This window comes from Myotis lucifugus, unplaced genomic scaffold (assembly GCF_000147115.1).
Source record: "Myotis lucifugus unplaced genomic scaffold, Myoluc2.0 scaffold_1, whole genome shotgun sequence".
NCBI classification, from domain to species: Eukaryota; Metazoa; Chordata; class Mammalia; order Chiroptera; family Vespertilionidae; genus Myotis; species Myotis lucifugus.
In genome coordinates, this window is record NW_005871049.1 from 38,832,390 (window position 1) to 38,848,807 (window position 16,418).

The following is a 16,418-nucleotide window of genomic DNA, read 5'->3' on the forward strand; positions in this document are numbered from 1 at the left end:
CACTGGGGGGAAAGAGGCGGAAGAGCTGTGTCTTCAGGTTGCTGGAGAGACACAAACATGAGGAAGATGAGGCATAAAGGTGGGTGGAATACACTATTTAGAGGAGCAAGACTGAGTCTCGAGACCCGGCTGTCACTAGCTAGTGGTGAAAAAGAAATTTCTTCTCACCGCCCTCAGTTCTTTATCCAGTATAAGTGGGGATTAAATGCTGGTCCCAAATTTAAAATTAGATACTGTACATAACGGTGCTGTGTAAAATGTAAAACTCTATGCAACTGTTAGACGTTGCATTATAAGTAGTAAAGCCAGCAAACCTAATAATGAAGAAAGGGAAGGCATCTTGAGTAGAGGATTTCCATGAACATAAATAGTATGAGTTTGCATAGGGTCTTGCAATATATATGGGGATTTTCTTCCCACATATTTTATTTCCTCAAATGAGATGACATCTGCATAAACCACATAGCCATGCCTGGCCCATAGTAAGTGCTCAATTACTCTTCCCTTTAATCCTCACAACAACCAGAGGTAGATGTTGTTAATTCTGTTTTTAGATTAAAAGGGAGAGACTCAAAATGATGAATTTCCTTGTCCAAGAGGAGCAAGTTAAGTGGTGGGTAGGACTTACTAAACCCAAGCCTTAGGATGCTAACTTCATTATCCCTTCCTTTCTAATCTATATCTAAAAACCATTTAATTCTCAGTCTATGACATTCTAAATCTTTAGGTAATCTTCTGCACTTCACACACCCTGTCAGTTTTTTAAAAATTGGAAACGTGAGATGCACACAGCTTTTTATTACAGTATGTTAAAAGTTGTTATTAATTTTTTTCCCTTTTGTAGAAAATGTTCTAAGCCCACAGAATACCAGATTGTGATGGATGACTATCACTGGCATACTTTCATGTTACTCTTTCGCAATACTGAATATTTGTGCAATACTAAAGATATCCAACCTAATAATGCAAGATACACTGGGGACCAATTAATATTTCAAAATAACTCTCACTCTTAGTGTCAATATTTTCAGTGGGAAAAAACTCTGCTTGTTGGGGTGGGAATGCTTTTTGCACTATTGCCCATGATGATTCATATAGATGGATGGGTGGATGGATAGATGAATGATAGCTGGATGGATGAATGGATGGATGGATGGGTGGATGGGTGGGCGGATGGATAGGTACCTAATTCTGGTTTTCTGGGCAGTAGTGTGGTATGGTAGATAGAGAGGCGAACTGGGTTTTAAGAAATATAAGTACTAGGCCTGGTTCTGCCACCAAAAATCTAGATTACCTGGGATATTTTTTACTTTTCTCAGCCTCTGTTTCCTCATCTGAAAATAAGATGTAAATGATTATTAAAGTTGATTTCAGCTCCAAGCACCTATGATCTTGGCACCAAGAGTCCACTGTTTGAAGAACAGCAATGTGAGAGATTCGATACATGGGTTGCAAACCTCATGTTCTGAAAGAGGAAACCCTGTAAGTGTCTAGATTCCTGGCAAGTCTGGCCCAGATTTTTTATATGCTTATTAGAGAGAGTAATTTCCAACTTCCTTCAAATAGTTTATGACAGGCTCAGCAAGTGCAGAAAGATGGATCTGAGAAAAAGGGCCAACGGGGAGAGCTCACGCCACTCCAACCCAAGCCGCGTGGGAACTCCGGGGGGACTGCTACCGAGCTGTTGGAAAACAAGCGAACTGATACTGAGTGGTGTCTGTCTTCATGGAACAAAGTGTCCAGAAAGATAGATACAGACAGACATGCTCCCCACCCTCACCAACCTCATGTGACTGTGCCAGGAGGCACGCTGAAGAGATGGAGAGGGGGCCCTCTAACCCCGCCTCAGTGGGCTCCTGCTAGAGCAAGAGGGATGGACTGCACGCTGGGATAGAGCAGGCAGCCTGTGGTTTAAGTCTGGACCTGCCACTCACGAGTAGTATTGTCTTAAACAAACTGCTCAGTCTCTCTAAGCCTCATCCGTAAAGCTGGACTCCGGAACAGGTCTTGTGTTCTTTCATGAAATGGTCAGTCAAGTGTGCCCACAGAGGAGGCAGGGGAGAGGCCTGGGAAAACAGGGTTTATTGCACTCACAGTGACAGGAGACCCGGCACGGCACACAGGGCCCCCGGGGGGGGGGGGGGGGGGCACCAGGGCGGTCAGGAGACCGAAGACAGGAGTGAGGGGAACTCCTAGGCCAGTGATGGCAAACCTTTTGAACTCGGTGTGTCAGCATTTTGAAAAACCCTAACTTAAGCCGGTGCCGTGTCACATATAGAAATTTTTTGATATTTGCAACCATAGTAAAACAAAGACTTATATTTTTGATATTTATTTTATATATTTAAATGCCATTTAACAAAGAAAAATCAACCAAAAAATGAGTTCGCGTGTCAGAGGTTCGCCATCACTGTCCTAGGCCATGGTCTTTATTGGAGTTTGTGTGAGAAAGGCAAGACAGGGCGGGGTAAACAACAATTATTTTGGTGAGCTTTAGACGACAGAGGTGGTGTCTGGTTGCCTGGTACCTGGCCCTGGGATGATTAAGGCAGAGGAAGATGGCCTCTCGGGCCTGGTAGGGAAGGTATGGCTCCGGATTGGATATCAGAGGCATGCTTCCTGCTGGACTGTTGGCTATCTCTAAGAATCGGCTAGCCCAGGATGACCTATTGAAGCCTGGCAGGGTGATTTCAGGTGCAGGGTTAGAAAGGCCACAAGCGGTCATCTTATTTACAATGCCTGACGATAACATCGTACCACTTGGTTCTCATGGTGTGTATTTGCTATCCCCACCCCCCCGCCCCCACCGTGATGCGAAGGCCAGGAGGAGAGGCTGGCGGAGAGACACTGGAGTTGGCATCAGAACACCTGTGCCCAGTTCTGGTTTTGTCCCTTCCTGGCTACAAGACCTTTGAAAATGCCCTTAATTTCTCTGAGCTTTAGCCTCCTCCTCTTAATGCTAACTGCACAGGTCGTTTTGAGGGTTGAGTGGTGCGAGGCACACGGAGGGTCTGAAGTATAGGTAGCAATCTGATAAACACAAGCTGGCTGATGCTGAATCCAGGGATCTCTTTCAGAGTCTGATTGCAAATGCCAAGTACCACACTTGTCCCTTGTATACATCTCCTCTTACCTTCAGCTGAGATTTCACGTCGATGAAGATAGTTTTGAATTTTGTCATCTACAATATTACGCTTGCTAGCTTTCCATCTGCTGTTGGTCACCAATGCAAACCGGTTCAACCGGGCTGAGGGTCCCATTTCACTGGATGCCATGTCATTCAAAAGTATGAAAGCCTTGCCAGCCTGGCGTGGCTCAGTGGTTGAGCATCGACCTATGAACCAGGAGGTCACAGTTTGATTCCCGGTCAGGGCACATGCCCAGGTTGTGGGCTCGATCCCCAGTAGAGGGCGTGCAGGAGGTAGCCGATCATCATAGATGTTTCTATCTCTCTCTCCCACTCCCTTCCTCTTTGAAACCAATAATATATATATATATATATATATATTTTTTTTTTTTTTTTTAAGTACTAAAGCCTTCCTCTTCTTCACCCTCCAATTCCAGGAGGCCCTGAGTCCTGACAGTGGGATTTCCTATCGTGTCTTGTGTGTGTCCCGCTCTGCATCCTAACAGGCCTGGCCCTGCTTCAAGGCCCTCCTCTGTCACCAGGACCACCGCTTCCCATCCCACTTCCCTTCTCCAGTTCCTGTCCTTTCCTGTCCATTCTCCACTCTCCTGACAAGGCATCTGACAAAAATACAGACTCCACCTCCCAGACTACTGAAGAATAGTCACTAGTTACACTAATTGTATCCAACTTCTTCAGATAATATTAATGTTGGAGTTGGTGTTTTTGATTTTTTCCCCAATGGACATTTTGAAACACATTTATAACAGGTTCCTTATGTGTGTGTGTGTGTGTGTGTGTTTGTGTGTGTGTAGTTTTCTCCCAAGTACATGGGGAGGCAAGGTTGTATTTTAGACTTCTCTGTACAATCGACCTCATTATGCCCAGATGATGGGTTCCAGGACCCCCTCGGATGCTCACATCCCTTATATAAAACTAAAGACTTGATGCACGGAATTCGTGTAAGGGGCTTGGCCTTCACAACCACAGCTTCATCTCTAAGGTCGTCCGGAAGGATGTATGGTCTAATTAGCATATTATGCTTTTATTATTATAGATGTGTAGCAGTTGCATATAGGCTACAGCAGGGTACACCTTCACATCACTTCATTTGCATGGACTCAGTGGAGTGCTTCATGCACGGCGAATTCAAGTTTGCGTTTTGAAAGTTTCTGGGGTTTCCCCCCCAAATATTTCCATCCACGGTTGGTGGAATCTGTGGGTGTGAAACCCTAGGATATGGAAGGCCAAGTGTATTTACCACGGCCCAGACCCACATAGTGAGTTGGTACCTCACATACACGTACTTAGTGATTTAATGCTTGAATGAACAAAGGAATATTCTAAATTCAAACTTACTTGTGGTCTCTGAAGACGATGGGAAATCAAGATGTGAAGAAGCAAAGCTGAAAAGGAAGATGGGAAGACAGGGGGCCTCTGTGCTGTGGGAGGAAGGGATGCTTCTTGTCATAACCTGGGATTTCTACCGAAATCGGGACTCAAGACATGGGCTTGGCAGTTTATTGTAAGAAGTGAACCTGGGAATCAGGAATAGGGAACTGGGGAGAATAGAAAGGAGGAAAAGCAAAAACAAAGACATGAGCTTGAGCTGGTTTCCAATGTGGCCACTGGGTTCATTCCTGCCAGGACCCCCTGAGGAGCTTTGTATTAAGTGCTGCCGAATTGCCTTTCTGTGGAGAGTACTATCCACCAGTCCCTGCTCAAGGCCATGCATGCATAAGGTCCAGTTGAGTTCCACAACCCCGGAAGTCACAAAAGGCCCAGATAAAGGAAGAGGCTGCCAGGTTATACCCACTCAAAGTTGGTCATTGTAACCCTGGCTGGAATAAAAAGAGGGTTGAGAGAGTGTGAGGTAGGACCAACGGCTGGCCTGTCCATCTCTACTAGTCCAAACCTTTTTTATTTTCTAGGAAGTGTGCAGGCACTTCTGTGCCTCATAATACTCTTCATTTTTAATCATTCACTTAAACCACCTGACAACCATTCATTGGCCACTATCAAGGTTCAAGGGTACTGTGTTGGGCACTTATGTTAGTCTAAGTAGCAAGTCCTGCCCTAGCCAGTTTGACTCAGTGGATAGAGCGTCAGCCTGCAGACTGAAGGGTCCTGGGTTCGATTCCAGTCAAGGGTACATGCCCGGGTTGCAGGCTCGATCCCCAGTAGGGGGCGTGCAGGAGGCAGCCGATCAATAATCCTCTCTCATCATTGATGTTTCTCTCTCTCTCTCCCTCTCCCTTCCTCTCTGAAATCAATAAAAATTTAAAAAAATAGCAAGTTTCTAATTCCACTTGTGAATTCACAAAGAACTGGTCTCTTTCCTATTAGAATGATGCGCTCTGTTGAAATGCTAGGTGTCCTGGTGTTGCTGGAAATGATTCTAGATAGATACTCTAGTCTCTGAAATGGGAACCCTGGGGACAGTCTTCTCAATAGGAGCCTTCGGATTTATAATTCACCTTGGATCCCATTCCCACAGTAAACACTGAATTATCGAAGGCTCGGTCCGTCTGGTTGGTCCACCAAAGGGAACACTTGTGCCAAGTGTACTGAGGATTGAGCCACGCCTCTGTGGAAAGTAATACACATAGTGGTGGAGTTTTCTTCCTCTGAGGTTGTGCGAGGCCATCCGAATGTGGATACCATGGCCCCCAGGCAGCATGTGCTCTGTGCATCCTCCAGCTCACAGCTTTGCTCACCGAAGTGCCAGGGTCTGTTTGGAAAGGATCGGCATCTGGGTTGCAGCCAACCCACCGTTTCAGGCGGCGGGCAGTCCTCATCCTTTGCTGTTGGATCCTGCCTCTGAGACCTAGGACTGGCCACCTTCGCTTGCTCTACAGCCCCACAGCCTCTGCACTGACAAAGGCCACTGCCAGTGGGCATTCAGGATGCCAGACCGACACAGGCAACACCTGTGGCCCTGGAGCCACTGTGGGTGAGCCCCCTAGGCTGGCATCAAAAAGCACAGGCCACCTGCGCGAAGACAGAGAGTCTCTCTGGCTTCTTTCTCAAAGGGGCCCCTTCTGAAAGCTCCTGGCTCCCTCCTGTCTGTGTGCAGGGGCCGATGGGGCGACAGGCAAAGCAGCCAGTCTCCAGTGTGTACATGTTTGTCCTGGACATCCTGCCGTGCTAGAAGCGGGGGCATGTGGTACCACAACATAAAAGGTCACCCAAAACTTACCCATCGGCTGCCCTCCTCTTTGGGTCCTTATGCGTGTCCCCGAACACCTCCCCTCCCCCATCCACTTCCTTTCCCCTGCCTCAGCCCTTCACTTACAAGACACAAATTTATCGAAGGTGAAATTATCTTTTCAAAAGAGAGACAACAGAGCATTAAGCCCCAAGCACAGGGCCCTCAGCGCGGAGCCCTGTGGCTGCACTGCCACACACCACGAGGCTGCATCTGGGGTCAGGGGAACCCTAATGAAAATGTGCATCACTTTAAGTGCTTAAGATGCACCGATAACCTCTGTCTTACGCAATTCTGAATGAAGAGTATGTTCCACTTCTACTTCAATTTTCTATTCAAGTCACTTGTATCCAGATCTCAGTACAGTCAACCCAGTTTTGCAGACCACCTAAGAGAAGCCCTCCCCCCGCAACCACACACCCCCTCTACCTCTCCCCCACCCCCACCCCCAGGTCTACTTCTTGGTGCTTATTGATGTTCTGGCTTTGCAGTTTCATTTCAGCCCCATCCGTTCCCACACTCTGCCCTTAATGTGATGCTCTATGAATTCTGATACCGCCTTCCTTCCTGCAGCGTCATTGGCTTACATGAGGCCATGAAATAAGCATGGACTTAGAGCCAGACAGGATGGCCTTGAGTTAGTTAATTGCTCTGGTTTCATTTTTTCCTTCTGTAAAAGGGTGACACCGTCTGCCCGCAGGCTTGAGGGGACCACGTGAGAACTGTAAGGCACTGGGCAGTGCTCTAGACCCTGCCTCCCGGTGGGCACCTCCGGCAGACTTCTCAGATGCCACTTTTTCCTGCTCTCCCAAACCTCTAACAAGCCCCTCCTGCTTCTGGGACTGGTGAAGGGCCTCTGCTCCTGGGGCTGCTGGTGCCCCTCACCAGTGCTCCCCCAAAGGGAAAGGGGAGCGAGTTTGTCTATGTTGTTTTGGGCAAGGGAGGGAAGTGGGGGGGGGGGCAGCAGGGCCTTCAGATACTGTGCAGCCTGAGCCCGCTTTCATGCTCTGCCACCTACTTTAGCTTTTTCATCTGGAAATGGGCTTAATAATGCCCACTTCACCAGGTAGTTGGGAAGAGGAAATGAAGCAACTTCTAGTAAGAGACTGGGACTGATTTTGGCATGCAGTAGGGGCTTAATAAATGTCATCTCCTGCCCTGCTTCCACATATAAATTTTGGAGGTTGGCATGTGAATGGATTAAGGGACGGATGACCCAGTTCATCCTTATTTCATGCTTCTGGCCCATCTCTTGACTTCGCTGAGCTCTATTTTCATCCTTAAATGAGATTATGAATATGTACTTGCCCTGCCGACCTCCCAAGGTTAGTTACGTTGAAAAGTGAAGCAATAGATGTGAAGTTTTATACAAATATAAAGGGTTATTAACACCAATGCCCCAGAGTTATGTCACTAAACATCAAACAGAACACTTTGCTTTCTTCCTCCCCGCCCACACGCAGATCTGCCTCGCTGGCCTTGGGGGTGTGCTCTGCCTCGCTGGCCTTGGGGGTGTGCCCGGTGTGTTTGGGGAAGACAGCCCCTCTGGTCAGTCACATTAACATTTTTTTTTGCTATGAACATAAAGGACAATTAAGGAACAGGAAGCTGACTGGGCACCAGGGTGTGGGTGGGAAGGCGATGGCTTGCATATGAGAAGACTGCTGGAGATAAGTGTGTACAAGCCACTTAGCCCAGGGCATGGCCGGAGGCTGACATTAACACATTACTCATATATTATTACAAATTATATATTAACTAGAGGCCTGGTGCACAAAAATTTGTGCACTCGGGGTGGGGGGTCCCTCAGCCCGGCCTGTGCCCTCTTGCAGTCTGGGACCCCTCAGGGGATGACCACCTGCTGGCTTAGGCCCGCTCCCCAGGGGATTGGGCCTAAGCTGGCAATCAGACATTCCTCTGGCAGCCCGGAGCCCTCGGGGGATGCCCACTTGCCAGCGGGGAGCAGGCCTAAGCTGCAGTCGGACATCCTTAGCGCTGCTGAGGAGGCGGGAGAGGCTCCCACCACCACCGCTGTACTGGCAGCCATCAGCTTGGCTTGTGACTGAGCAGAGCTCCCACTGTGGGAGCACACTGACCACCAGAGGGGAGCTCCTGCATTGAGCGTCTGCCCCCTGGTGGTCAGTGTGTGTCATAGTGACCAGTCATTCCCAGTCTTTCTGCTGTTAGGGTCAGTTTGCATATTACCCTTTTACTATATAGGATAGAGGCCTGGTGCATGAATGGGGGCCGGCTGGTTTGCCCTGAAGGGTATCCCGGATCAGGGTGGGGGTCCCGCTGGGGTGCCTGGCCAGCCTAGGTGAGGGGCTGAGGGCTGTTTTCAGGTTGGCCAAGGCCCCTTCAGGGTGGGGGGTCCTTCTGGGATGCCTGGCCAATCTGGGTGAGGGGCTGATGGATGTTTGCAGGCTGGCCAAGGCCCCCAGTGGAAACCCTCACCCCATGAGGGTATGGCCAGCCTGGGTGAGGGGCTGATGGCTGTTTGCAGGCTGGCCACAGCCCCTTCAGGTTAGGGGTCCCCCCTGGGGTGCCTAGCCAGCCTGGGTGAGGGGCTGAGGGCTGTTTTCAGGCTGGCCACAGCCCCTTCAGGGTGGGGGTCCCCACTGGGGTGCCTGGCCAGTCTGGTGAGGGGCTGTTGGCTGTTTGCAGGCTGACCACAGCTCCTTCAGGGTGGTAGTCCCCCCTGGGATGCCTGGCCAGTCTGGGTGAGGGGCTGATGGCTTTTTTTCAGGCTGGCCATGGCCCCCAGTCACCCAAGCTCCCAGTGGAGGCTGGCTGGAAGCAGGTATCTGGGGTTTATTTATCTTCTATAATTGAAACTTTGTTGCCTTCAGCAGAGGACAGAGCCGGCCAGGGCATGCAGGAAGCTTGGCTTCCTCCATCACTGGGGCAAACAAGCCTCCTGCTTGTTCCAGCTCCATGGCTGCTGGCCGCCATCTTGGTTGGGTTAATTTGCATATAGTCGCTCTGATGGGCTGGCGGGCGTGGCTTGGGTCGTAGTGAAGGTATGGTCAATTTGCATGTTTCTCTTTTATTAGATTAGATATATTAATTAATAGTCAGCAATTAATACTGAATCAGAATCCAAATTTGAATCTGTATGTGATTCCTGCCAAGCAGCCTGACTCCAGCTTAAGCTTATGATGGGGAACTCACTACCTTCATTAGATATTTGTGTGTCTCTTAAAAAGTTTGTTCTGTGCCTTCTACCCTCTCAATAGTATCCCATAGTGGTTAAGAGCTGGGAGCTCTGGAACCAAACTGCCCGGGCTTGGTCAATCTCCTCCAACCATTGGCTGTGTGACCTTGTGACTTACTTAACCTCTGTGTGCCTCAGTTTCCTCATTTGGAATATGAGGATAATAATAACACTTATTTCATAGGGTGGTTATGGGATTAAGTGTATGAATAAGGAAAGCACTTAGGACAGTGCCTGGCACAATAGTAAGCACTCAAGAAATGCCAGTAAGTATTGTCAGTTTCTGATTTATTTTCCCCTTTGTGAAAGCATAAAAGTTGAAGAATAATTAAAGCACATTAAAAATAAATACACTAGGCAGAGAGATAAATGGAGTGTTTGCATAAACATGAATTAAGAGAGTCACACTCAAAAAGAATTGTTCCCTGTTGAGAACAGCAAGCATCTGGAAGAAATTAAATGGGGGAAGATGGTGGGTGGTGTGGTGATGTGGGCTGAGAACACACTGTGACTGTTAGAAGGAGATCATTCATTTCTGGGGTAAGTGATCCCCCAAAAGGGAGGCTGCTCTGGGCTTAATCAACAGGATTTGATGCCCAAAGAGTATTTACCCCTCCAGATAATTTCTGTTATGATTAGCCGGGGTACCTAAAATGTCACTGTGGTGAGCCGGCACGGCCATGGCATACTCAGCCCCACGTTGGGTGCCTAATGTGCCGCACCAGCTCAGCCAGATTCAGTGACCCTGAGAGGGGGCGGTGAAGGATTGAGAAAAGACAGACAAGAGAAGAAAGCTGGGTCTGGGTGGGACGCTGCTGCCGGATGGAGAAACAGCACCACTGACTACAAGCCATGTCTTTATTTTATAGCCAGATTCCACCAGGCAAAGTAAGGGTGTGGTCAAAATGTTTACAACATTCTCGTGGGTTTGGATCCTACTCAATTACATGCACCTGAACTCTATCAAGCCCACATCACTCAGGCACGTGGGGCCACGTGTTCGGACCATAGGTCAAGCTTACAACTAGAGCTGTTGGCTATAATTGTGTGGGAGGGCTTTGCCCTCCAACCTGGGACTTGCATGTGGCCATGAGAGGACTGTGCCCTCTCATTAGTCCAAGGCTTGAACCTGTTCAAACACTGTAGCCTCTCTCCACACCTAAAATGTCACCCTAGCCAGTTTGGCTCAGTAGATAGAGCATCGGCCTGCAGACTGAAGGGTCCTGGGTTCAATTCTGGACTCAATCCCCAGTAGGGGGCATGCAGGAGGCAGCCAATCAATGATTCTCTCTCATCATTGATGTTTCAGTCTCTCTCTTCCTCTTCCTTCCTCTCTGAAGTCAATAAAAATATATTTTGAAAAAATAAATAAATAAATAAAATGTCTATCTCATTCCTTTAAGCTAATGCATTGCCTTGAAAAGGCCACTTCCAAAATGCACATGCACTTACAAAAAAATAACAAGGCACCGTTTCATATCTGTAAAATTCACAATATGAAAACTGCAATACTCAGTGCACTGAGGTTTCACTGAAACAGGAACATTTAAAAATCTATAATGTACACATAAGTTCTATCATGTAGGTATAACTTTTGGGAAGTGCTTTGGCTGGAATTTTTGAGTCATAAAAATGTCTATACCTTTTGTTAGTAGATCAGTAGCTCCAACTTCTGGGAATTTATTGCTAGGAAATTTTTCAAAAGGAGAGACCTTTCTGCATATCTTTTCCATGATAAAAAAAAATTCAATAGTAAGAGACTGGGTAATTTACAACACATCCCCTAGATCAGTGATGGAGAACCTTTTGAGCTCAGCGTGTCAGTATTTTGAAAAACCCTAACTTAACTCTGGTGCCGTGTCACATATAGAAATTTTTTGATCTTTGCAACCATAGTAAAACAAAGATTTATATTTTTATATTTATCTGATATATTTAAATGCCATTTAACAAAGAAAAATCAACCAAAAAAATGAGTTCGCGTGTCACCTCTGACACGCATGTCATAGGTTTGCCATCACTGCCCTAGATAGACTCTCCTACAGTCATCAAAATTATAAAAGGCAGAGAAAAGGGTGGAAAAATGCTTATGAAATAATCATATTAGGTTAAAAAAAACAACACAAAAAAACCTGAAAATCAAATTGTAAAGATTGGGTCTGCATATGGATGGAACTAGAAAGTGAAAACAGACCCTGGCCGGTGTGGCTCAGTTGGGTGGGCATTGTTCCCGGTCGGGGGTGGGGGTTGCGGAGGGGGGGGAGGGAGTGTACTAGAGGCAGCCAATCAATGTTTCTCTATTTTCTCTCCCTCTCTCTCTCTAAAAATCAATTTTAAAAAATCTTAAAAAAAAATGAAGACAGAAAGAAACCAGAGTGCTTTGTTGGAGAGTGTGGGATTGTAGAAGAATTATTTTATTTCTTTTATTTGGATTCATGTTTATATTGGTTGTGCAATAAACAATAATGAAAGATCCAAACAAACTCTCTAGGGAGGGGTGGCTGATTGTCAGCCATCGCCATACAGGCAAGTTTCCGTCCAGTTTCCTGGACAGAGAGAAGGGCCCTAGAGCTGGTAGGTTCTCCGAGGAAGGGGCCAATGGGCGAGGCCAGGGGCCTCCTAGGGAACAGGGTACCAGTCGGGTGTGGGGACCACCTGAAGAGGGAAGGAGGGGCTGGTGGAGCTGGAAGAGAGTTGGAGTAAGGGAAATTGTCTACTTCATGGTGGTGCCTCTGCTTGGCCTGGGGAAATGGAGTCTTAAATCAATCCTGTGACTTAACTCAAGTAGGTTGCACTGTGACCTCAGTCACTCACAATCCCATTTGAAAACCAGAATTACAGAAACTCTGAGTATTCTCACTAGTTCTGATGCACTGCTGTTTCTCTTTGAACTCCAGGGACATTGTGAGCAGAGACTGACACAATATCAGACTTGGTGTTTTCCAACTGTCCTGTCGCTAATATTTATCAACCAATCTGAGTCAAATACTGGACAGACACACCAGCTTTAACATTGAACCCTGGGCCCTAGCCGGTTTGGCTCAGTGGATAGAGTGCCAGCCTGGGGACCAAAGGGTCCCGGGTTTGATTCCAGTAAAGGGCACGTACCTTGGTTGCAGGCTCCTCCCTGGCCCTGGGCCCTTGTCAGGGCTCCTGCAAGAGGCAACCAACTGATGTGTTTCTCTCACATCGATGTTTCTCTCTTAATACTCTGCCTTCTCTGCATTTTCTGATCCTTCTTCTGAATCCCATGTTTCCCTCTTCAGGCAAACACCTCATGTCAGTGACTTCCTACTATTCCTCCTGGAGAGGTTCCTTCTCTTGGATGTAAGCAGCTACATCAATGTTTCTTCCCCTCTCTCTCCTACTCTCCCCAAAAAAACAATGGAAAAATATCTTCAGGTGAGGATTAACAAACAAAAAAAACTGAACCCGGGCCTATGATGATTTCTTAAGCAGACAGTTCCTGTGGTTACTTGGGTTGCGATTGAGTCATGGATCCATTTCCCCAGAACCTTTATTTGTATTGACAACTCTCTGGTTAACTTTCCAGAGTGGCAGAGCAGTGGAGTGAATCACTGAACTAGGAGTCAGAAAACAGGCCATTGGGCAGATCACATATACTCTCCTGGCCTCAGTTTCTTCATCTGTAAATTGGGGGAAATTGTCCCCAAAGACTGCATAGACCCACATCCAATGGTGAAAGTCTGAAAAACCCAGATGAAGCTAAACAGAGCTCAGTTTGGGCCACATTAGTAGAAGTATCTTGTCCATAATGAAGGAGCTGATCCTTCTATCATATTTTGCACAATCTGTCTACATCTTGGAAAACCACATGTAGATCAAGTGCCACCTTTTTATACGGGGATAGTGACATACTGGAGTATGTGCAGAAGAGAACAGCCAGGATGTATGGACGCGTAGGACCTCGTCACGAGAGAACATTGTAGAAACTTGCAGTTTTAAACCAAAACTTGTCACATAACAAAATGATGGGGAAAATTTTTCACTAGCTCTACCTGACCCCAGAAGGCAGGATCAGTGGATAGAAACTAGAGGGAGGCAAATTTCAAGTCTGAACAGAATGCAGAATGGTCTAATTGAACCAACTAAAGGAGGAGAGATGGTTGTAAGCACAGGCTGGTGACCACTTGGCAGTGTGATCTTGGAGAGAGAGAAGTTGCCCAATGAGGCCCTGAATCTAACCTGAAGTGGCTTATCTCCTCCAGAGGGGCCACCGTAAATGCTTGTGTTTCCAGAAGCCTCGTGGAAGGATTGCCACAGCTGGTCTGCACGCGGCCCAAGCACCCTCACAACCAATCTTCTCCCCTTCCACCCTGAGGTTCTGGAAGAATGCTATTCTATCAGAATGTTCTCACTGTTTTAACAAACTGTATACCAAGTTCCCCAGCTCTCTCTATTCTAAGACTTCCAAGGCAGTACTCCCTCTGTGCTTCATCTTCCCCACCTCCTCTCTAGTGCGCAGACCAGAGAGGGAGATGGCTATGGACGGCACACAGCAAACAGACAGCGAGGATCCCTAGACATCCCAGCTCCCCGGTGCCTGAGCCAGTGCAGCCCATGAGCTTCCGGGAGACACCGGATGACAGATTTTAATGCTTAAGATGCACACCCCTCCCCTTAGATGGTGAAATAGCTGCTTACAACCAAGAGAAGGAACCTCTCCACGAGGAATAGTAGGAAGTCACTGACATGAGGTGTTTGCCTGAATCCAGAAGAAGGATCGGAGGAGGCAGAGAAGGGAGGGTGTTAATATAAAAGCGTGTGTACCTGTCCAGAGGAGCCCTTGCTGCAGGAGATGAGCCAGAGGGAAAGGGACCCTAACTCAGGAGCCAGGAAATAAGCTGTTGCCCAGAGCCTGGCTGAGTCTGCTGCAGGCGTGGTTCCTGCAGGCAGTGCTGGAGCAGGTTTGTCAGGGAGCACCCGGGTTCTGGAGCAAGCAAGCCGTCTGGCTCCACGACTTCCTTGCTGGGCTACCTTGGGCCCCTTTAACAGCCCTCATCGTGAAAGAGGACAAGAATGGTACCCGCCTCCTGGACTTGAGAGGATAACAACACACAGGATCGTGGGCGCAGCCGCATGACACTGCTGATACCTGACCATTTTCAACACAGAGAAATGACCATTCCGTAGCGATCAACCTCATGCATCTGGTTCAGTGAGCACAGTGGTGCCCAAACTAGCCTGCACCTTGGCATTACCTCTGGCCTCTTAAACATTCCAAAGCCCAGGTCACACCCAGACCACTCCAATCACAGGGTCTGAAGGTGGGACACCTGGCCAGGTGATCCTAATGGGCAGACAAGCGTGGGGGCCATTGGCTGAGCACAGTGGCTGGTTTCTATTTAAGGCACTCAGCCACAGCCACCTCTGCTTGCCCTTCAACCCGGCACGCAAGAGCCCCTATTGCATGCCAGGTTTTGGCCGGACCTCCCTCGCGGCACTCATGTCTCGCCCTCCTCATTCTCAGTGTCCAGGCCTCGGAGCTCCCCAGACGACCTGAAGGTGCTGACTCTCAACGTGAACCGGCTGAACGAGAGCTTCAGGGACTTGCAGCTGCGGCTCCTGCAGGCCCCGCTGCAGGTGGACCTGACGGAGCAGGTGTGGAAGGTGCAGGACGCGCTCCAGAACCAGTCGGACTCGCTGCTGGCGCTGGCGGGCGCCGTCCAGCGGCTGGAGGGCGCGCTGTGGGGGCTGCAGGCGCAGGCGGTTCAGACCGAGCAGGCGGTGGCCCTGCTGCGCGACCGCACAGGCCAGCAGAGCGACTCTGCGCAGCTGGAGCTCTACCAGCTGCAGGTGGAGAGCAACCAGAGCCAGCTGCTGCTGCGGCGCCACGCCGGCCTGCTCGACGGGCTGGCGCGCAGGGTGGGCGTCCTGGGCGAGGAGCTGGCCGACGTGGGCGGCGCGCTGCGCGGCCTCAACTACAGCCTGTCCTACGACGTGGCCCTCCACGGCACGCGGCTGCAGGACCTGCAGGTGCTGGTGAGCAACGCCAGCGAGGACACGCGCCGCATGCGCCTGGCGCACGTGGGCATGGAGCTGCAGCTCAAGCAGGAGCTGGCCGTGCTCAACACCATCACGGAGGACCTGCGCCTCAAGGACTGGGAGCACTCCATCGCTCTGAGGAACATCTCCCTCGCCAAAGGTAAGGAGCCACCGTGCAGCCTGGGCCCCTCCTGCTCGGGCCTTCTCCCTGGGCAACCCCCCCGCCCCCCCACACACACACACACAAAAGGTGTCTTGACATTGGGAGACCAGGCCTCCTTGATGAAGTCTTGCCCTACAGCAGTGGTCGGCAAACTCATTAGACAACAGAGCCAAATATCAACAGTACAACGATTGGAATTTCTTTTGAGAGCCAAATTTTTTAAACTTAAACTATATAGGTAGGTACGTTGTTATTAACTTAATTAGGGTACTCCTAAGGCTTAGGAAGAGCCACACTCAAGGAGCCAAAGAGCCGCATGTGGCTCGCGCGCCGCAGTTTGCCGACCACGGCCCTACAGGACACTGGGAATTTCTGCCCAAATGGCCTATGTCCATTTCCAGGCCTGTACCTGTGCCTGTGCACCGCCTCCCTCAGAGAGTGGTGCTCTCAGTGTCCACTCCCCGGGGCATGACAATGGCCAAGGGTGGCTAAGGGGAAACTGGGTCGTCAGAGCTTGGATGCGCCAGCTGGGGCCACCAAGAGTTTGGGGCTGGGGGTCAGGCTGCAGGCTCAGGCTGGGAAAAAGAAAGGTGCTCCTTTCCCGTGTCACGGTGCTCCAATGGTAGAGCTACAAGGAGTTGGATTCCGAATTTGGAACCTGGCCTTCCAGACTTGTTATAAAGCAATTCAGGGCGGGGCC

The 16,418-nt window shown here is 49.0% G+C and overlaps 1 protein-coding gene across 2 annotated transcripts in view; it reads left to right on the forward strand.

Annotated features, from left to right (window-relative positions):
- The window catches only part of SCARA5 (scavenger receptor class A member 5), a 107,652-nt gene that overhangs the window by 55,129 nt on the left and 36,105 nt on the right, over nt 1-16,418 (forward strand). For both annotated transcript variants that reach the window (XM_014457021.2, XM_006081941.3), the window contains exon 4: nt 15,041-15,715. In XM_014457021.2, coding sequence (XP_014312507.1) covers nt 15,041-15,715 — 675 coding nt within the window. The remainder of the gene's footprint in view (nt 1-15,040; nt 15,716-16,418) is intronic.